The 23393-nt window shown below is 37.6% G+C and overlaps 1 protein-coding gene across 2 annotated transcripts in view; it reads right to left on the bottom strand.

The window, feature by feature from the left end:
- The window catches only part of Rundc3b (RUN domain containing 3B), a 111191-nt gene that overhangs the window by 35189 nt on the left and 52609 nt on the right, over window positions 1–23393 (bottom strand). For both annotated transcript variants that reach the window (XM_052173152.1, XM_052173153.1), the window contains exons 5-6: window positions 13328–13417; window positions 9093–9173 (exon numbers count right to left, since the gene is read on the bottom strand). In XM_052173152.1, coding sequence (XP_052029112.1) covers window positions 9093–9173; window positions 13328–13417 — 171 coding nt within the window. The remainder of the gene's footprint in view (window positions 1–9092; window positions 9174–13327; window positions 13418–23393) is intronic.

The following is a 23393-nucleotide window of genomic DNA, read 5'->3' as shown; positions in this document are numbered from 1 at the left end:
AGAAAGGAATTGAAGAAAGGCACACTGGGTGGGTGGGAAGATCAGTGAAGGCTTCAGGAATAAGGTGGTATTCAGCAAAGCTTTAATATAAGTCGGAGAGTGTTCAGACATCACAGTGTGCTAATACTCTTATTAATGGGATTAATAACAATTGAAATAACTGAAATGAGCTCCATTTCTATTTCCATTTCTAAGACTTATTTTTACTGATACCAAATAAGTCACTACTTTCCCCAAGTTTACCTTTGACCTCTTTTTAATTGTCATTGGAATGTGTTATTGATGGTTTTTATAAAGGACTTGTTTTTTCATAAAGAATAATTACATGATTGAGAGGAAAAGCTCTGTTTTTTCAAAGACTGCTGGTCTATTTACTCTTTCATCCAAGTCTAGAAAATGGTAAAAAATAACCTAGAAACTTCTTTCCTGGGTAGAGGAGGGAAAGACTCAGGCACCAATGTGCAGGCATACCTAGAAAGCTCAAGAAGCAGACCCACTCTGGGGCTCCATGGGAAGTACTGGCAAAAGATGAGTTCACAGACCAGCCAGAGTTTTGCCTTTTACTTTGTGTTACATTGAAAGAAGTCAATAGAGGTTTTCTAAAGAGGAGTAGAATATGACTCACAGCTCAAAAGAATACTCTGGCTGTTTTGTCAAGGATCAACTACAGTATCCACCATGGAGGAGGCCATTGCAAAAGTCCAGATGCAGGTTAAGGTGGAGTTCCTAAGATGTGGCAATGATGTCATGTGGGTGATAGCAGAGAGAACTGAAGAATAGCTCTGAAGCAACTATAAATAGAATTTTTATTTTCAGAATGAAAGACCTAAAGGAAGAAAAGTCTTGTATAGGAGAAATTAGGGGTTCAGTTTAATAACAGCATAGTTGAGGTATTTATTCTACCCCCAAAAGTATCCAAAAGTGGCAGCTACGTGGACAAGTTTAGAGTTTATGTGGTACCCTACAAAGGTACAGCATACACAGCATGCAAAGTCTAGAAACAGGTGAGAAACTACCTATTGATAGAGAGCATAGTCCAGGCACAAGGCCTGAAAAAACAGTGAGATGAATACCATCCACTTAGAGAGAGAAACTACAGATCTGTGAAAGATCTGTGAGGAGAATGTCTCATTACCAAATCCTAGATACATGTGGCAAGACAACTTACCACTGATACTGACAGCAGTGGATTTTGGAGGCAGATATGAAATCCATAGATCAAAAGATGACAAAAGGTCTGAAAACTGCTGTAATAAAAGGAGGAGCTGGAGAACAGAAGTAAGAATCAGGAATATTTTTCTGATATTCAAGGATAAAGATAATAGCCTTATATTTATACTATTGTGATAGGGTTGGGCTATTGAATTTCTCGATAGACAACCATGGAGCCTCAATTAAAAGGCTCTATACCGGGAAGGAAGGCACCCCAATCTCTCTTCTTTACTTATTTGTATTCATAGCTCCTGTCTTATAACTCCCATAGTCCTTGTTTTTCCTAAGTGATTAGAACAATAAGGTTAATGTTATTTGGCCTTTTGTCCTTGGCTCCTGAAGCAGCTTTGGAACAGCTTCAGAGCAATAAAGATGAAAGGCTGGATTCTAATACTGGGGCACCGGAAATCTCAGAAAACAGAATCAAGTGTCTCTGTCATCTCTGTCTGTCTGTCCATCCTTCTGTCCCTCCTCTTATGTCCTGGTCTCATTCACATTCACTCTATTCATCTATTATATATAGGAACAGATAAGGAATGTCTCTTCCTAAGCAGGCAACCAAAGCTAGAATTATACCACAACCCTGTCTTGCCTTTTCTATTAGAACTGGTCATCACTCTGACCTGTCTGATAACATCCTATTTCAGATGTAGGCTTTCTCACACCTGAAAGGAAGGACTGCTTCACAGAGAGGAAAAGTTGGCAGATGGCATAGGAGTTCAGCTAAGCTCTAGGGTACCCAGCTGGTGTCTGCTGCAGGCTTACATGCTGGTGGAGAGAAATCCCTACATTTCTGGATCATCAGACATGTTCTATGTTGTGACTGTAGTAAGGGAGTTTGCTTTCCAGTCTGTCTGTGGAGCTATGAAGGATGAAAGGATCTAGGAAAGGGATAATGAAGGAGAGGGAAAAACTGCTGGGACAAAGACAATAGAATAGAAAGATCAGATACAGTTCACAGGTCAAAGGCTGGTATTACACAGAAAACAAGTTATTAACCATGCTGAGAGGAGCAAGGATGCAGAGAACTTGCAATGTATAGTGTAGAAGGGGATTTTTCAGACATTTGTAATCAGACATGGTTTGACTCGGTAATTACATATGTGGAAATATTTCTCTTCAGGAAATAATAATATGTAAGGAAAAGTAACATGCTAAAATCATTCTGATTTAAAATAAAAACTGAGGCCAGCGGGATGGCTCAGTGCATACTACACTCAGTGCAGAGGCTGAACCTGAGTTTAATTCCCATAGTCCACATAGTGGAAGAAAAGAATTCACTTTGGCATGCTGTCCTCCACATACATGCTATGACATGCATAGCCACACACTCATATGCATACCACGTGTTCACAGGTGTGCACATTTGTGCATGTATACACACATATACAAAGTATACAATAGTTTTTGAAAATAAGTGCAAAAGATGTAAAGCCATATGCAGTGCCCAAGCCTGTTGTTACACTTTTGTGAGGCTGAGGAAGGATGATTTTGAGCTTGAGGCCAACCCAGGGTAAGCCTAGCAGAGTAAGTTCTAGGCTACCCTTATTAATGATTCTCATTCTTTCTCTCATTCTCTCTCTCTCTCTCTCTCTCTTTCAGAATAAAGAGATGGGGGGATTAAGAGTTGACGAGAAAACAGAAAAGCTGATTTAAAGTACCATAAAATAAAAACAATTATTATCTATTAAAAATTTCAGCATAGAGTATATTCAAGAAAAAGGTGTTTTTTCTTGTTCTCCTACATAGTCCAGGATGGCCCTGATTTTGAGATCATTCTACCCCAGTCGGCCACATGCTGGGATCATAGGTGTGAGGCACTATGCTCAGTGAGAACAGTGCTTAATGTTATATCAAGTAGCAGTTTGATAAAAACAGCTATTTTCTTACTAGTATACAACTTGAAACACTGAATTTAAATATGTAATATATTTTAAGATTTTTCTATTTATTTAATATTATGGTTTCATAGGAATATACCTCCATTTAAAGAGGCATTTTAGTTTACATTGTAAAATATTCAACTTTGCCAGCAATTAAAACAATATGATATAATTTTTCTCTTATAAAACTTACCTTACTTTAAATACTTGTATGGAAAGAGTGAGAAGCAGGCATCCTCATATATACCTGATATACTGAAATTGAATGGCCTCTCCGAATGGAAAATTTACAGTATATTTGGAAAACTTTAATAAAACATATGGTAATTATCTCAGAACTTCCTTTGTTATTTTTGAGCATGGTTCTTGTGCATTGGGTGTTCAGATGCTGAATACTGTGCCCAGAGATCTGGTTGCAGTCCTGACACTGGAATTGTCAAGTATCTCCTGTCTCAATGTTGTGTAAAACCTGTTCTCCTTCACCTCTGAGCTGATCAGCCTATAGCTGGGAGGAGACTTAAGGCCAGAGGTCACCATGAGGCCGTCACCATGGGGCAGCCACCATCACAACAGGAATGAAGGAGGCCAGGGTGAGATCAAGATGGCAGGTAACGCCATGTGGCTGGAACGTAAGGCCAAGCCAGCCTAGTTGGAGCAGCTGAGAACTACCCTGGCTTAGTGCCTGAGCCTTGTAATAATACCAGTTCTGTGTGTTACTCAAAGAAAGGAGGGTGTAGAAAAGCCCTTGAACTTTTATACTTTGTTAGAATTTCTTTTCATGGAAGAGAAAATTCTGTTTCCATATAAAATGTTAAAAAAACTGCATGCAGTAATTAATAAATGAACACACTCTAAAAGTCTAACAGGTAAGCATAACTACTAAAATGTTTGCAGTGTAGTAAATGTAGCTACAGAAGGAAGGTTCAGAACAAGTGAAAGTCTTCTTATGCGGCTTTAAAAGGAGGAAACAGTGGGTGTGTATACTATTTGTATTGAGGAAAATATGTCTGTGCCTAGAAAAAACCGGAAATGCTTCAAACAGCTGTTTCTTGAGAGTAATTAGTGACAGGATCATTCTACATTTCTGTACTTTAATTTTCCTCAGTGAATATGTCTTTCTCTCTAACCTAAAGGCAGCACTGTGAAGGCGAGACGCTCACTGCATGACGGCGTCAATGTGAAGCATGCACATACACACTCCTGTGTGGGCTCTGGCTATGAAGTTGGCAGAACTGCTTCTGCAGGAGGCAGACACCCTTCCTGGGAGTGCTTTTGAAGGTTATACCACTCCCTGTTTCCTCTCTCTGCCTCTTCTGGGCCTTTTATTGAGAACTGGCTCTGTTCCTATGAGGTTCTGCCCAAAAGCATGACACCAAAGGACCACATGCTGGATCTTCTAAAACTGACAGCCACATACATCTTTCCTCCTTTGTTTAAGTCAGAAAAATGTGGGTTTTTTTCTTGCTCTGCTATAGAATAAGACTGGCCCTGATTTTGAGCTCATCCTACCTCAGTCGGCCACTTGCTGGGATCATTAAGAATGGAGCACTACACTTAGGGAGAAAAATGGTTAGCGTTATAGCAAAGAGCACTTTAAGTGACATATTTAGCCACAAAAACAAGAAAGTAACTAATGTAGATGTTCTTTAAAAATTATGATCCTTGGGCTAAATTTGGGGATTCTCCTATAGTGAAGAAATACTGGTAACACCAGGCTTAAGAGAGTAGTACCTGACATTTCCATAAACAGGAAGAGAGAGGAGTCAGATAGAAGATGCCTGGCAGAAGCACCGTGAAGGAGCATCTCCCTTCAGGAAAAGATAGTGCAGCCATGTCTGGGACATTTAAAGAAAGATTGCCACTGTTAAGTGGGCAATCTAATGACCAGAAACTGTCTATGATCTGCACTTTCAGTAAACTCAGAGCAAATGTCACAGAACCATACATTAAAACCAGGCCAACAAATTATTCTTAGTTTAAGAGGAAGTAACTAAGAACTCGGTGAGAGAGAAAACAGATTGGATTCAGAGTCTGGAGGGGAATAGACTCAGATTCCAGGCAGCAACAATCACAACAAAACCCATGAACCCAAGCTTGACTTCCATGACTCAACCCTACAAAGGACAGCTCTGAGGTGTGGCGGGCATTCTCAAATGTGCTCTAACACACCACCCAGAGGTGGGACTGACATCTATGAACTGACCTGTGAAGAAACCATTCATCACTTGCCAGATTCATAAATTAAATATTTAGAAAGGAGGGGTGTGACAGGCAGCTAGAGCCCAGAAAGGAAAACTAAGATGTAAAACTAAAAGCAGTGGACTACAGTACATCCCCATGCTGCACCCCATCAGAGAAGGCTACACTGCACCCCATCAGAAGACAGGCTACACTATACCCCCATGCTGCACCCCATCAGAGGACAGGCTACACTACACCCCATCAGTGGAAAGGCTACACTACATCCAAGGAGAGGTGAAACACCAGGATATTCTTAAGAAACATGAATTTAAGGCCCAAGCTCCAGAAGGAAATACATGCCTAGTACTGCAAATCTGGCCAATAACTGGGGAGCTTACAGACACCAAGGATAAGGTTATTACTATTAATTATACTGTTAGTTTAGTGGACTAAATGGACATAGTATCAGCTTCCTTCTACATTTGTGCCTCTATACCCATAGGTTGGTGAAGCCCTTGGATTTCACCAGAGAAGTTTCCTGTGGGCTGAGACTCATGACTGTTCACTGTATACAGAGTAAGAGCCTGTGGAGTACTTGGTCATAAACGGCACATCTGTATCACACCCTCTACCTGCAAGGTTCAGTGACCTCAAGAAAGAGGTAGAAAGGCTGTAAGATGAACGAGATTGGGGAGGACCCAAGCACAACAGTATCTCCTGGACATGAGAGGACTACTGAGCTCACAGCTGCTGTAGTTGCCTGCACACTCTCAAGCCCGTCAACATTTCAGCCCTCAGGCCTAGCTGACTATTGTTGGGCAAAGACAGGTCAATGTTTATGGGCATGGCCTTGGTGAGAGGACCATGCTCCAGTAGATGGCTCCACATTTGTGAGTATATGGACAGCACAGAGTGGACTCAGTGGGTTATTACACTACTAAAGAGGATAGGACGTTCAAAAGGGAGAGGGTAGGGGACGAATGTAGGAGTTAAGGGGAAAGCTGGGATGACTATGATCAAAATGCATTGTATTCATGAACAGAATTCTGAAATGATAAAAACACTATAGTAAAAATAAAGAGCATAGGATGAAGGAGAGAAATGAAAAGAGGTCACAATGAATGCTAAGCAAGGATGTGAATAAAAGGGAAGCTGATACATTTTTGGTAGAAATGTAAAATAGTTCAGATAAATAAAAGCCAATATAAAAGTTTCTCAAAAAACAAGGCTAGATTTACCATAGGAACCAGATATAGTCCCTGGGCCTTCAAACGTACTCCAAGTCAGAGTATCACAGAGACGCCTGCACCATGTTTATAAAGTCCTTAGCTAAGTGCTGGAACCAACCTAGGTATCCTCTAACAGTAGACATGACACAGAATACATGGTGCACATACTTAACTGAATTTATTTTAGTCATTAAGTCATGTTTTCAGAAAAACTTATATAACTGGAAATAATCATATTAAGTGAATTAAGCCATCCTGGGAGAGGTAAATACAGTAGTTTCTAGATGTTTTAATGCTACATAAAATTATGTATGTATATGGCATAAAAAAGGAGTGAAACTGTCTAGGAAACACAGGGACAGGAAGCAAGTCAGTGGGAAAAGGAGGGGATATTGTGGAAAAAACTTATCAACATATAGCATTTAGTTTATGAAAAAGTTAAAGAACATTAGGAACTTTACAGATTTTTAAAAAAAACATCTACTAAGTCAATGAGGCGATTCCAGCTCCAGTCTGTGTGTGGATTCTTAGTAACAATCAGCATGGCTTAAACATTTCTAAAGTGCAATCTCTAAGGTCAGAATTACTCACTGGCTCCTGACTAGATTTTGCTTCTCAATTTAGTATCCTTCTCTATTTAGTATCCTGTATACAAGATATAAGGACTCTTTAGTATTTTATGAACAAGCTATATTTTGCCTATTTGGGGTGAGGGTGACTATTTGATGTGTTGCTATGTCCTTGAAATTGAAATATGTCCTGGAGTGCTCCAGGAGGGAGGCTTATAAAATCTTATCAAGCTAATTAAAGTTACAAGACTCCAGAAGCTCAGAAATTCCTTTATCCATAAATAAAGCCTTTCCCTGGAGCTCAGTCCCAGCTGTGCAGTGCACTCAAGGGGTGCGTTCTCTTCTGAGCCATTGGCACAGCAATGTGGCTCCTCACATTGCTACCTTACACTCACCCTTTTCCCGTAAGTAAGCCCTCACCCATGCTCATGTCACTAGCACCAAGGAAGCTACTCTTAGGTGTAATGACTGCTCTGGTCCGTCATCACCTGTCCCCAGAAATGTTTCGAATATTTTTACTTGAAATTTCTTACTAGCTGGTGATTTGCTTGGAGTCAGGGACTGCACTTTCATTTACAAGTTTCTAATGTTTCACACACACCCCCACACATCCTGGCATTTAAGAAAATGTCTTTTTAAGCTAGACATAGTGGCACACACACCTTTAATGCCAGCACTCAGGAGACAGAGTCGGGTGGATCTCTGTGAGTTAGAGGCCGGTCTGGACTACATAGTAAGTTCCAGAAGAGCCAGGGCTAAAGAGAGACCTTGTAGTCAAGAAAGAGAGAGCCAGGTGGTGGTGGTGCATGTCTTTAATCCCAGCACTTGGCAGAGGCAGGCAGCAGTTCAAGGCCAGCCTGGTCAACAGAGTGAGTTCCAGGACAGCCAGAGCTACACAGAGAGACCCTGTCTCGAGAAAAAAAATAAGAAAGAAAGAAAAAAAGAGAGAAAGAGTGAAGAAACAAAGAAAAAATAGACAGAGAGAGATAGATGTACAGAGACAGAGAGAGAAAATGTCTTCCCTAGATTACATATGTAACACACACTCACTGAATACTTATGTATCTTTATGTATATATAATTTACAAAGTACCTTATAACTTTGGCCTGACTAAATGTTTAAGTATAATAGATTTCCATGCTATTTGCAAGATTATTTTTCAAGGAAACTAAAAAAAAAAAAATCTACCGATTTCACTTAATTAATTTTCAATGAAATTATATGAAATCCAGAGTACTTATACAATGTTACAAATACTAGTAGTGGGATTAATTGCTAGGCAATATTTTTTATAAATTTAAAGGTTAAGGGTTAGTGAACTTGTAACTGAATTTACCTAAAATAACTGAAATTTTACACTAGAAGTGATAGGAAAATTTATTTCTACATAATGGACCACACTCTGATAAACTATAGTTCTGAAGATTCAGTGGATTATTTCAGAGCAGGGACAGTTGCTATTCTTTTACAATTACTATAGTAATATAAATAGATATTTTTATTTAAGCAACACACTGAGATTAAGTGCATTTTCATAAATATTGAAGATGCAATTAGAGGTTGCACTCACTAATAATCTCTCAATGTCCATCCCCTGCAATTTGTGTGTGTGTGTGTGTGCGCGCGTGCATGCGCGTACATGCACAGAGGTCAACTTTGGGTGTCTTTTGTCTATGGCTCTCTACCTTATTTTTTGAGACTAGGTCTCTTTCTTAGAATCTGCAGCTCACTATTCTGCTGTACTGCCCTGCGGTGAGTTCTGGGGAATCACCTGCCTTTAACTGCCCAGGATACAAACCCATTACACCATAGCTGCCTTTAACATGAGTTTTACTGATACTGAGTTAAAAATTCATATTTGGAAAGCAAGCACTTTATTCACTAAGCCAAATCCTAGTTTTGACTAATAATTTTTGGTAAGAAATGAATGTTGCATATAAAGTTTAAATCAGGTAAAACTTCTTCAAAGCATTAAATTACAATTAAGATTTCAACAACTTTTCAAAATGGCAAGTACCTTTGTTCAAACTTCAAATATGGTGTATAGTCTATCACAGCAGGGAAGGTGCCATCTAATCCTTCTCCCTTTAGGCAGAAGCTAAGAAAGCAGAAAAACACTCATATTAGTTCATAGATCGTAGATTTACATAGGATTGTTTTTATAATTTAATTGTTACTTGTTACAAATAAGTACCTTAAATGTTCTATTTTCAATACCAATGACATTCAAATTAGTATATTATTACATAAATAGTTGCTTATTGTTTCACAAAGCAAAAAATAAAATTTATTAAGAAATAAATGTTTTGTCTCTGCCATAAAGAGACACCATGACCACAGCAATTCTTACCAAGGAAAAAGCATTTATTTGGGGGTTTGCTTACAGTTGCAGAGGCTTAGTCCATTATCATTACGGTAGGAGCATGGTGGCAGGGAGGTGTGCTGCTGAAGTAATAGTGAGAACTACATCGTGATCCATAAGCAGGGGTGGGGGGGCAGAGAGGGAGGGACAGAGACAGAGACAGACAGAGAGAGAAAGAGAGAGAAAGACAGAGGGAAGGCTTTGTACCTTTGTAACTTAGCCCCACTTGATGTTCGCACTCTGCTTTCTGAGTGGGGATGCGATGTGATCTGCTCTCTCTTCCCTTCTAGCTATGCCTTCCCTGCTATAATAGATTCTAACCCTCTGAAATTACAAATCAAAACAAACGCCTTTTCCCATATTGTTTATGTCAGGGAATTTTATCAAGCAACACAGAAGAGGTCAATGCATAAATAGTACCAGAAATGAGTCATTATTGTGGTAAACCAGACCATGTAGTTTTAGACCTTTATTATATAGGAGGAATGTGTAAGGTTTTAGAAATTTGGGCTAGAAAGCCATTAAATGTTGCAAGCAGAGCTTAATAGGGCATTTTGATAGAACCTTGGAAGTCAACAATATTACCTGGCAGTAGAAAGCCAGAGAAACTTGATAGTAGAAACCCAGCTAATGAGGTTTCAGAGAAAAACAAAGATTCTAATGTGAATGTGTTATTTTGGCAAAGAATCTCCATTTGGCTCATATTCTGAGAACTTATATGAGACCGAATTTAAAGGTATTGAATAGTTTCTGACAAAAGAAATTTCAAGAAAGTACAGCATTTAATGGAGTGGCATGATTATTATTGATCGAGCTTATTCAGTTCTACAGGGAAAGGAACACAGGGGCCTGAAGCAGGGAAATGTGCAGTTTGGAGAGGAAGAGAGCACTGGGAAGCTTAAGGTTCCAGTCAACACTAAAGAAGACTAACTGCCAGAGAGATCAGTGCCATTAAGGAGAAGCCTTCTGCTCCAACAGGAAAGGTACCCTGAGGGCAAGATCCCACATTCCAAAGGCTCTGACTTTCGAAAGGAGAGAGCCTGACAGATTTCTTGCTCTTGGAAAGCAACTCTAAAGTGATTAAAAAAAAAAAAAGTTTTAGCATACAGAATCTGCTACAACTAGGTCCTAGAAGGCCAGGCTCCGCCCCAAGCTGGAAGCAGAACTTGGCAGCGAGGCTCTGCTGATGGAATAACAGATGCCATTCTGGGGGGAGCCAAGACTCTTTTCCCAAGAATTCAGAAAGCTGCTGGTGGCAGGCAATGTGTGACAGTGTAGAAGGCTGGAGTCCCTAGAAAGAGGCCCTAGGAGGCCACTGCATGAAGCTGTGAAGGTAAAGGCAAGGATTTAGTGTGGACTTTAAGATGCTGGATATATCAGGGCCATGAAATATATTTTGAGGAGAGCTTCAGGCCAGGAGTGAAAGCAGCCCAAAAGAGTGGCATATATTGTAGACTGCATGGTGTATGGAGGCATGGACCGTACACCCTTTGACACTAAAGCCATAGACAGTGGACATAGAACTACAGGATTTTGTGCTTCCCTGCTGAAGTTTCTGCTTCTGTCTAATCTCAATATGCTTGAATTTCTCCCTTTTAGAATGGGAATGTTTCGGCTAAGGTCAAAAACTCAGGAGATAGCAGGTGTTGGCAAGGATATGGAGAAAGAGGAACATTCCTCCACTGCTGGTGGGATTGCAAGATGGTGCAACTACTTTGGAAATCAGTTTGGCGGTTCCTCAGAAAACTGGGCATGACACTTCCTGAGGACCCTGTTATACCACACTCCTGGGCATATACCCAGAGGATTCTTCAGCATGCAATAAAGACACATGCTCTACTATGTTCATAGCAGCCCTATTTGTAGTAGCCAGAAGCTGGAAAGAACCCAGGTGTTCTTCAACAGAGGAATGGATACAAAAAATGTGATATATTTACACAATGGAGTACTATTCAGCCATTAGAAACAACGAGTTCATGAAATTCTTAGACAAATGGATGGAGCTAGAGAACATCATACTAAGTGAGGTAACCCAGTCTCAAAAGATCAATCATGGTATGCACTCACTGATAAGTGGATATAAGCCTAGAAACTTTGAGTACCCAAGACATAATCCACATATTAAATGATGTTCAAAAAGAATGGAGGAGTGGCCCCTGGTTCTGGAAAGACTCAGTGCAAGAGTATAGGGGAATTTCAGAACAGGGAAGTAGGAAGGGGTAGATGGAGGAACAGGGGGAAGGAAGAAGGCTTATGGGACTTGCGGGGAGTGGGGACCCAGAAAAGGGGAAATCATTTGAAATGTAAATAAAAAATATATCAATAAAAAAATTAAAAACAACAACAACAATAAGAATGGGAATGTTTCATTGTATGTTATATGTAATTTTTTTCTTTATTTAACAGTGGTCCACAGTTACAAGACTGTTTTTTTTTAAGATTTTTTTTTATTATTCAATATATTTTTTATTTATATTTTAAATGATTTCCCCTTTTCTAGCCCCCCACTCCCCAAAAGTCCCATAAGCCCCCTTCTCTCCCCCTGTCCTCCCACCCACCCCTCCCCACTTCCCCATTCTGGTTTTGCTGAATACTGCTTCACAAGACTGTTTTAAGATAGAGACATCTGAACACTGTTGGAGCTGTTAAAGACTGTGGGAATTTTAAAAGTCAGACTATGATTTTGCACCATAATATTGCCATGAGTGGCTAAATGTGGAATTTTGTGGTCTGAATTGAAATGAAATTTTTAAAAGAGGAAAAAAGTCAAACACATAAAGCATGGACTTAAAGGACTAAGATGATAGGGCACCCTATATAACGAGTTAGCAAAACTTGAGGAGCACAACAGTCTTCAGGCTGGCAAGATCATTCAGTGAGTAAAAGTGCCTGCCTCCAATCCCAGTCACCTGAATTCAATCCTCAGGACCCGCATAGCAAAAGGAGAAACTGGAATCCTTCAAGTATTTTTCTGATCTCTACACTCACACTGTGGTACTTGTGTGCACACATAAATATACACATAACAAATAAATACCATAGAAGACTTAAAGAGACAACCTTCAGACTTTATGATGTTAATCCTAAAATTAAGCTAATACTAGTTCATTAAATCACAAATATGGGAAATTCAGACCAATGAAATGACAAATATTTGGAAGAGAATGTGAGTTACTAGAAAAAGGTAACCTCCTTTAAAATTATAGAATGTAAAGTCAAATAATTATTAAAGCCAAAACCTGAAAGTCATATTGGTCTTGTTTTGTTGCTATTGTTGTATTTTTCAAATGATTCTATTTATAAAATTTCTTCCTCCATTTTTGTTTTTGAGTTCTCTTACAACTGTTTACTTTTAATATAACATAATTTGAGATGAATTGAATACAAAATTATGTTTTCAAAATCTAGAAAGTAATTTAACTATAAATATTTTCAGCACTTGTTATAAGTTTGACACTGATTCATCTTGTTGAGAATAAAAGGAAAATTAGCAATGTTATATTTTAAATTAATATTAATAATTCAAGAAGTGTACCTAAGACATCTTCCCAGAATTTTCTCTATCTAGACATATGAAAAAGGGAATTTTGCTTACTTTAAGTTTGCTTGAAATCTATTTCTTTATGTTTTAAAGTGGTAGCTGAAAATACTAAGTAAGATCCAGAACTGTTCCTTCCTGCCAGCAGAGTCCTGCTGCCGGATGAATACAGTCTACTCTTTCCTTTCAGTCAGCTTAAGACAGAGGGCCCATGAAGTCTGAGAGCAACAGAAATCAAATACTGAAGTCCAACTATGCCATACTCAGGAAAAGAAGCCGCGTGAGCAGACCTCTGGGGCGTGCGAGCAGACCTCTGGGGTGTGCTCACTCAGCTGCGCGTGCGCAGGAGTACCTGAAGTCGATAGCATTGAGTCCGAGCAGCATGCCCGCAAGCATATTGGCTTCTTCACCCAAGACAATGGCTCCGTCTTCATAAAACCTCCTGAGAAATATAATGAGTGAATACGTAAGTATGAAACACAAACCAAGATTTGACCTTAGATATCACAGCCATATGAAAAGCTTAGTATCACTGGACTCATATTTTAAAAAGTGAGTATTGTAGTTTCAAAAATATTCACACCCCAAAATAAAAATAACCAAAAACATCCAAACTCATTATCCTAAATAAAATCATTACTCTTTATTTTTTTTAAAATACTCTCTGGAAAAAAAATCTAAATTAATGATTGCAATGGACCTTTGGATGTCCAGAAATTTCCTTAATAAAGGATAATATAAATGCCAAGCAAGAGGTGGCAAATTCAGGCTCCATTTTAAGGGTCTGTTTTTAAAACAGTGTAGACTTTAGGTTGCTATGTACAGAAAGAAGAACTGTTGTCTTTCTGCAATGCTAAGAGTTACTAAGTTTACAACTTAGAAAAAAATGATCTTTTATAATTTATGTTCACATTCATACTATGATACTCAGGAAGATGGCTATCAAGATGCCTGTATATGAAAAAGAAACTACCTACTCTCTAACATCACATGAATATAAACTTGCCTCTCATGATCATTTAACATTTCTTTTGGAAATATTCAGAAATTTACCAGCTATTAAAGGTTAAAACCATTTGAATTGTTTTGGCAGAATTTCATATTCATGAGTCGCAAGTAGACAACCCAGTTCTCTAAATTATTTCTATTAAATCCCATAGGCTCTTTTAAAACAAAAATATTTAAAGAAAATTTAGCCATGTTATAGTTCATAAGGAAGTTTTGACTAATAAAAAGCATGAAAAGGAACTGACAGCCAACTAACTCATTGACTCTCTGACACTTGTACTAGTACAGACATACCAGGGGGCTAGCCTGGAACACATGTTTAAAAGACCTTTAGTGCTAAGTTGTTCCAGCCCTTATTTCGCTTTTTATTCTTCTCTCCCATCCCCACCTTGGTGAGAAGGAACCCATATATGACACTGCCAAAGTAGCCAAGGACAGGAGATTAGATAAGTTATAGGCCTATCTTTACCTTCTAAAAATTGCTCTTAGTAATTTACATAAAATGAGAAAAAGTAAAGCTTCTTTACAAAGATTAGTAAAATTAGTGATGTTTCTATAAATTGCACAAAAGTGGTCCAGAAAAGAGGCATTTAGATTAAAAAAATGTAGATTTTGTTCCCACTCTTGTCTAGTTTTTTTGTAGGAGTATATTACAGACTTGTAGAAGAACTATACTTCTAATGTTTCTTTTTTCATAGTTGAAAGAAAAAAATACTAAAATCTGGAAAACAATTCCTAAAAGATGAAGTGTTTTAGCAAACTGTACCTATATAATGCATTGAATGTCTCATTTGGTATGCACTAGCTACAAATAAAAAGCTCAAACAGTTTCTGAGATATATCAAAGGATCAATGTAGATGCCTTACACATGATAGGGCCCAAAGAAGCCAAATGGTTTTATGGTTTAATAACCATAAAATAAGTTCACTATAAAGTGGCTGGTTGCTCCTGTGACGTTTGTGCCACCACTGTACCAGATTATCTTATAGGAAGGTCCGTGTTACAGGTCACAGGGTTTGAAACTGGGTGAAATTTACTACTTTTCTCCTCCAATAAAGTACCTTCCAACACCATAAATATTTATCAGTAGTAGCTTCTAGTTGGGCACCAACTCAGTTTCTCCACATTTAGTAACACAAGTACGTTGTTCTCTTCAGCAGTAGGGTCTTGCTATTAGGTGATGAGTTGGTTGTTCCTGAACAGCCCCTCTCATTTCCCCTCTATATTCCATCCTGAAAAGTCTGTTTGTAGCAGACTAGTGTCCACATATATGGTGTTCACATAGCTTCTGCTTTATACAACTCTTCTTATTTTAACCATTGCAGTGGAAAATGTATTTTGTTTGATTTCTCTTACAGCTATCACTTTATACAAAGCAGCTAATGTAGGCCAGCACCCACGCATGCTTCTGAAAGCCGGGCTGCAGGTCACACTTGGGCACCACTGACTGACTCCTTTATGTCCTGCTACCCTTTACTACTGGCTCTCACTCTCTACCACCTTTATAGAACATTAATAAATAATAATTATATTATAAGAATTATAATAATAATTAAATTATTCAGAAACGAATTCTAATTCTTTGATTTTGAGAAGTGCCCAATTGTCCTTTATTTTCTTATAAGAAACATTATTTTTAAAGACTTGCTTTTTTAATTTTATGTGTATGAGTGTTTTGTTTGGATGGATGGATGTGGACCACTTGTATGCCTTAGATCCTTGGAGGCCAGAAGATCCCCTGCGACTAGAGTTACAGATGGGTGTGAGCTACTTTGAAGGTGCTGAGTACTGAACCCAGAACCTCAGAAGAGCAAGCAGTACTCTTAACCATGGAACCATTTCTCGGTGGAGCCCACCATAGTTTGAAATTACAATTTAAGAGTCAAACGGCAATAATCCACTTGTTCCCTAGTGTCAACTCCGTATTAAGGGATGCTGAAGAATATCAAAACAAAACAAAATAAGAAACATTAAGTGATTTTGGAGAATTCTTTATCTGAGACCAAGGATATCTAATATTTACATGGTTATAATTTATTTTAATGAGATAGAAATTAGTTCTACTAGTAAATGAGCCAACTTTTTAAGCTAATGCTTTTTAAGACAATAAGTATAATACTTGCTAGGTGTTAACTAATTTATTTCAGTCAAGCTATCCAACTCTAACACTGCACTATCCTGACAATATAATTCAACAGTGAGTGGAGAGGACAGATTCAAGAGGAAGACGCCTTAAGAGGCTTGCCTGTCATTGTTTCAACTTCGATTATTGTTTCTGTGTGAGAAAATTTTCAGAAAATGTACATCTAAGTCTGACATCCTTACACAATAAATTCAACTAATCCAAAGAAATATTACATTTACCACTTAGTTGAAGACATTACTCATTTATACATTAAAGGGATAGAAGGAAAGTAATATATATCTTCTTGATAAACATATCACTTCTCAAGATTTCAAGAGATCATAACATTTCAACCACGCAGCCCTGTCTCACAGGAGGACTGGAAGAGAGGAGCTGCTAAAGCTGCCCGGTTGGGAAGCCGAGCATAAGGTAAGCATGCAGTAAAAAACAAAACACGCCTTTGTTAACAGTATTTTTTGTTCTAAAGAAAATAGTTTTTGAGAACACTAACAAAAATGCTACACTGAATTCCAAGAAGATAAATATTTAAAGTACTGAGGTAAAAATACATAAAATTCCACACACATAAAAGAGTATATCACTGGGTACTGCTCAGTATTTTCCATGCAAGCAATTTTTCATAGTACTGTGATCTTATTTTTATTAGGTGCATTCCGACCAATTGTTTCTTTTGGTTAGAAATGTGCCAGTGACTGGCCTTGGGGAGCATCCTTGTAGTTTTTGTTGATTACATATAAATTAGCTCTCTTATAATACCATTGGATTGTTCATTCTGAAGGCCTCTTTTACAGCCTTTCAGGTTGGTAAACAACAGATAACCTGTGGGTGGGATCAAAATATTCCAGTACAATAATATGTTTCAAATTACCCTTTTGTAAAGATCATAAGTTTTACTCTGGAAGCACATTGTTAAAATATGAGGAAGCTTCTAAGTTGAAGAAATTTTGTTATGGACATTTTTCTTTCCTGTTCCCAGTTTAATCTGTACATAGAAATTATAAGAAACATATGAGAGAAAATCTTCCCATGCAGTAGACAAAATAGCATAAATAAGCATTATATTATGCTTAGAGTTAAAATGGATGGGAAACAGATACAATGTAAATTTCCAAAGATCTTAAAAATGTGAGATTCATTGTACCAATGATTGTGTAACAAATCCTTCCTTCTATGTGACAAAACTATGCTGCTTACTGCATTTACAATGGGAGAGAGAGAGAGAGAGAGAGAGAGAGAGAGAGAGAGAGAGAGAGAGAGAGAGAGAGAGGAGAGAAACTGGACAGTTTCTTTTCTCTGCAGCAAAACCTATGTAGTAAATTGATAGGCAAAAAAAACAAAAACAAAAACAAAAACAAAGGAAAAAGACAATTATGGATGATGGTAAATACTACAAAGTAGGTAAACAGTTTCTTGAGAGAGGGAAAGACGAGAACTTAATTTTGAAGTCATTAAAAAAGCAGTATACTTGGGCATCATCTGAACCCTTGATCTACATGAGTCTAACCACAGAAGGTTTTTTAGGCTGTGAGACATTTACAAAAATAGTGAACAATATGTATTGAGCATAGGTCATAATTATAACTATTTTATTCAAGTTTTTTTCTTTAATTTTGCTGCTACAGCCACTACATATTATCCTCCAGAGAAGTTAAACAACTTATTACAGGGCTCCTAGCCAGACCGCAGTAAAACCAAGAAAGGCTTCAAGAAATATAACTGAATCATGCTGCCTAAGGCAGTAAACACTCATTTACATATTTTATGGAAAAATTGACAAAACATCCAACTTTCAAGGCCGATCAGCAGGTGTATGGCTCTTGGTGGTGACTGACAGAAAGCACATTTTAGAGGCTAATAGGTACAAATATAGTCTGGAAATAAAGGAAGTCTAGATTACTCTAAGGGTTTTAGGGGTTAAAGAGAGGTATTCCAAATAAATTTAAGATAGAACCAACAAGACTTGCTAATGTGCAGGGAATGAAAAAGAAGTTGAGTATGAATTTTATACTCCCAACTTGTTTAACTATGTATACACCATGAAATCATTTAATAAGGGTGAACAGTGTTATGGGAAGGGGAACACATACTTGAACTATTTATCTGGAGGTATATATGTTGTCTCAGAATAATATAGACAATATTTAAAGCCAAGAGAAGGAATAAAAATCTAGAAAAGGAAAAAACATGAATAGAGACAAACTAAATGATCATAAAAGATTGAGTTAAGAGAACAGTAAAATTTAGGATTTTTGAAGAAAGATAGAAAAGAGCAATTACAGAGAGTTTAGCTTATTGCACAAAGCATATATATTTCAACACAGGATCCTATACATTATATTTTAAATAAAGTTGTTAAATAAAAAATACTAGAATATAAAGCTATATTATTTCATGTTTTCAAAAATTATGAAACCCTATTTTTCTTATCCACATGATTTCAATAAACTTTTACCACTTTAAAAGCAATTAGTGTACTGATTACAAACTAACCTACTTAAAGTACATTTACAATATAGTGTGGTTATTAATCCATGTAAAGTACATTTACAATATAGTTTAACTGGTTCTATAATTATCAGCTCCATTTTTATAACAGTTTCATATTCTACCACAGGAAATAATGGACCTGTATTGTTTACTTTTTTCTTTGCTGTGACCAAGTATCTGACAGTAACTTAAGGGAAGAAAGGCTTATTGGACTTAAGACTTGGTGATATAGTCTATCGCTGTGGAGAAGGCATGGTAGCAGGAATGTGAGGATGTTGGTCATAGGGCATCCACAATCAGGAAGCAGAGAGATATGGATGCTGGTGTAATGCTATCTGTCCTTCTTATTCAGCCCTGGGCTCATAGAACGGTGCTGCCCACATTTAGCATGTATCTATGCTCTCAGTTAAATTTTTCTGACAGCATCCTCATAGACACATTTAGAAGTGTGTTGCCAAGGTGATTACAAAACCAGTGAAACTGACAATGAGATCAACTATCATGGTAGCTGTCTTAGTCTGATTTCAGCTGCTGTTATGAACACTATGACAAAAGCAGCACTGAGAGGAAAAGTTTTATTTGGCTTACAACTTGACAAAAACCTAGACAGCATAACATCTGTTATCAGTTACCTATCATTTCCTTCCAACGCCTCTGGAAGTCAAGGACTCTTCCAATCCCAGTCTATTTATATCATTAACCTTAATCCCATTCCTATATACATAAGACATTTCAGTTACTGAGCTTATATACTATCTGGCCTTCTGTAAAGGGCGTCTTTGACTCTGCACGTTACCAAGGTTTATCTTTGGATCTGCATGTTGCCAACATATGTAATGTTGGCACTGCTCCAATCATTTATATGGGTGAATGAGAGGATATATCTTGTCTCTTTATGTGATGGGGATTTGGGTTGTTTTCTTTTGGGGTTATTATGAAGAATGTTACTACAAATGGATGGACATTTTATAACTCTGGTATCAATTTTTTTACACTTTATTCCCTCTTTTATACAAAAAATACTGTAAAAACTGATATGTCTTTATAACATAATTTATAATTTTAAATTAAATACTGAAGCAGCTAAAATTAGGTTTACATAAAGCTAATTTTATATATTTTACAAATCTATTATTGCCAATATTTATTACTTAAAATGTTCACCAAAATATTTTCAATACTGTTTCAAATGTTTATAATTCCACTTTCAATCAACTTAAGAATACTTTTATGCCTACCATTATACCTATATAAAATTTTCTATGATAATCTTCAATTCTAACATGCTGTTCTACATTTTTCTACAATTTCATCAGAAATATTTTCCACGTAAATCTTCAATTCTATTATAAAATGTTTCTATTCCATATTTCAACTAATTAAGCAATGTTTTACATGTCTACCACCTTACACTTTAATTTTCCATGAAAATTGTCAATTTTAACATGTTTATCTGAAATATTTTCCATGTAAATCTTTATTTTTTCCTTTTTTTATTCGATATATTCTTTATTTACATTTCAAATGATGTCCCCCTTTCTGGCTCCCCACTCCCCAAAAGTCCCATAAACCCTCTTCGCTCCCCCTTCCCACTTCTCTGTTCTGGTATTCCCCTATACTGCTACACTGAGTCTTTCCAAAACCAGGGGTCACTCCTCTGTTCTTCTTGGACATCATTAAATATGTGGATTATGTCTTGAGTATTCAAAGTTTCTAGGCTAATATCCACTTATCAGTGAGTGCATACCGTGATTGATCTTTTGAGTGGGTTACCTCACTTAGTATGATGTTCTCCAGCTCTTTCCATTTGTCTAAGAATTTCATGAATTTGTTGTTTCTAATGGCTGAAGAGTACTCCATTTTGTAAATGTACCACATTTTTTGTATCCATTCCTCCGTTGAGGGACACCTGGGTTCTTTCCAGCTTCTGGCTACTACAAATAGGGCTGTTATGAACATACTGGAGCATGTGTCCTTATTGCATGTTGGGGAATCCTCTGGGTATATGCCCAGGAGTGGTATAGCAGGATCCTCCAGAAGTGTCATGCCCAGATTTCTGAGGAACTACCAGACTGATTACCAAAGTGGTTGCACCATTTTGCATCCAACCAGCAGTGGAGGAGTGTTCTTCTTTCTCCACATCCTCGCCAACACCTGCTGTCTCCTGAGATTTTGACCTTAGCCATTCTGACTGGTGTGAGGTGAAATCTCAGGGTTGTTTTGATTTGCATTTCCCTAATGATTAATGATGTTGAACATTTCTTAAGGTGCTTCTCAGCCATCCAAAGTTCTTCATGTGAAAATTCTTTGTTTAGCTCTGTACCCCACTTTTTAATAGGGTTATTTGGTTCTCTGGGTTCTACCTTCTTGAGTTCTTTGTATATATTAGATATTAGTCCTCTGTCAGATTTAGGGTTGGTGAAGATCCTTTCCCAATCTGTTGGTTGACCTTTTGTCCTTTTGACAGTGTCCTTTGCCTCACAGAAACTTTGTAGTTTTATGAGGTCCCATTTGTCAATTCTTGATGTTAGAGCATAAGCTATTGGTGTTCTGTTCAGGAGCTTTTCCCCTGTGCCCATGTCTTCAAGGTTCTTCCCCAGTTTCTTTTCTATTAGTTTTAGTGTGTCAGGTTTTATGTGGAGGTCCTTGATCCACTTGGAGTTGAGATTAGTACAAGGAGATAAGAATGGATCAATTTGCATTCTTCTGCATGCTGACTTCCAGCTAAACCAGCACCATTTGTTGAAAAGGCTATCTTTTTTTCCACTGGATGCTTTCAGCTCCTTTGTTGAAGATCAAGTGACCATAGGTGTGTGGGTTCATTTCTGGGTCTTCAATCCTATTCCATTGATCCGCTTGCCTGACATTGTACCAATACCATGCAGTTTTTATCACTATTGCTCTGTAGTAATGTTTGAGGTCTGGGATACTGATTCCCCCAGAAGTTCTTTTATTGTTGAGAATAGTTTTAGCTATCCTGGGTTTTTTGTTATTCCAGATGAATTTGAGAATTGCTCTTTCCAGGTATATGAAGAACTGAGTTGTGATTTTGATGGGGATTGCATTGAATCTGTATATTGGTTTTGGCAAGATGGCCATTTTAACTATATTAATCCTGCCAATCCACAAGCATGGAAGATTTTTCCATTTTCTGAGGTCTTCTTAGATTTCCTTCTTCAGAGATCTGAATTTCTTGTCATATAGGTCTGTCACTTGTTTGGTTAGAGTCACCCCAAGATACTTTATGCTGTTTGTGGTTATTGAATGGTAACCACATGGTTTGTGGTAATGAAGGGTGTCGTTTCCCTAATTTCTTTCTCAGTCTGCTTATTGAGTATAGAAAGGTTACTGATTTGCTTGAGTTGATTTTGTAACCAGTCACTTTGCTAAAGTTGTTTACCAGCTGCAGGAGTTCTCTGGTAGAGTTTTTTGGGTCACTTAAGTATACGATCATATCATCTGCAAATAGTTTGACTTCTTCCTTTCCAATTTGTATCCCTTTGACTTCCTTATGTTGTCTAATTGCTCTAACTAGGACTTCAAGAACTATATTGAAAAGATATGGAGAGAGGGGGCAGCCTTGTCTAGTCCCTGATTTTAGTGGGATTGCTTCAAGTTTCTCTCCATTTTGTTTGATGTTGGCTACCAATTTGCTGTATATTGCTTTTACTATGTTTAGATATGGCCTTGAATTCCTGTACTTTCCAAGACTTTTAGCATGAAAGGATGCTGAATTGTATCCTGATTTAATTTTGGTATTTGGTATCTGTCTAAGAAATTGTCCATTTCCTCCAGATTCTTCAGTGTTGAGTACAGGCTTTTTCAGCATCTAATGAAATGATCATGTGTTTTTTCTCTTTGAGTTTGTTTATATAGTGGATAGCATTGATGGATTTCTGTATATTGAACCAACCCTACATCCCTGGGATAAAGCCTACTTGATCATGGTGGATGATCGTTTTGATGTGTTCTTGGATTCGGTGGGCAAGAATTTTATTGAGTATTTTTGCATCGATATTCATAAGGGAAATTGGCCTGAAATTCTCTTAGTGTGGTTTTGATACCAGCATAATTATGGCTTCATAGGAGGAGTTGGGTAGTGTTCCTTCTGTTTCTATTTGGTAGAATAGTTTGAAGAGTATTGGTGTTAAGTCTTCTTTGAAGGTCTGATAGAATTGTGCACTAAAACCATCTGGTCCTGTGCTTTTTTTGGTCGGGAGGCTTTCTATGACCCCTTCTATTTCTTTAGGGGTTATGGGTCTATTTAGATGATCTATTTTATCCTGATTTAATTTTGGTATTTGGTATCTGTCTAAGAAATTGTCCATTTCCTCCAGATTCTACAGTGTTGAGTACAGGCTTTTGTAGTAGGATCTGATGATTTTTTTGAATTTCCTCAGTTTCAGTTGTTATATCTCCCTTTTCATTTCTAATTTTGTTACTTTGGATACTTTCTCTGCGCCCTTTGGTTAGTCTGTCTAAGGGTTTATCATCTTGTTGATTTTCTCAAAGAACCAGCTCCTGGTTTTGTTGATTCTTTGTATGGTTCTCTTAGTTTCTACTTGATTGATTTCAGCCCTGAGTTTGATGATATCCTGTCTTCTACTCCTCCTGGGTGAATTTTTTGTAACAGGGCTTCTTTTTGTAACAGGGCTTTCAGTTGTTCCGTTAAGCTTCTAGTGTATGCTCTCTCCAATTTCTTGTTGGAGGCTCTCAAAGCTATGAGTTTTCCTCTTAGCACTGTTTTCATTGTGTCCCATAGATTTGGGTATGTTG

Source organism: Apodemus sylvaticus, chromosome 2 (assembly GCF_947179515.1).
Source record: "Apodemus sylvaticus chromosome 2, mApoSyl1.1, whole genome shotgun sequence".
NCBI lineage: Eukaryota > Metazoa > Chordata > Mammalia > Rodentia > Muridae > Apodemus > Apodemus sylvaticus.
This window is presented reverse-complemented; position numbering and strand designations above follow the sequence as displayed.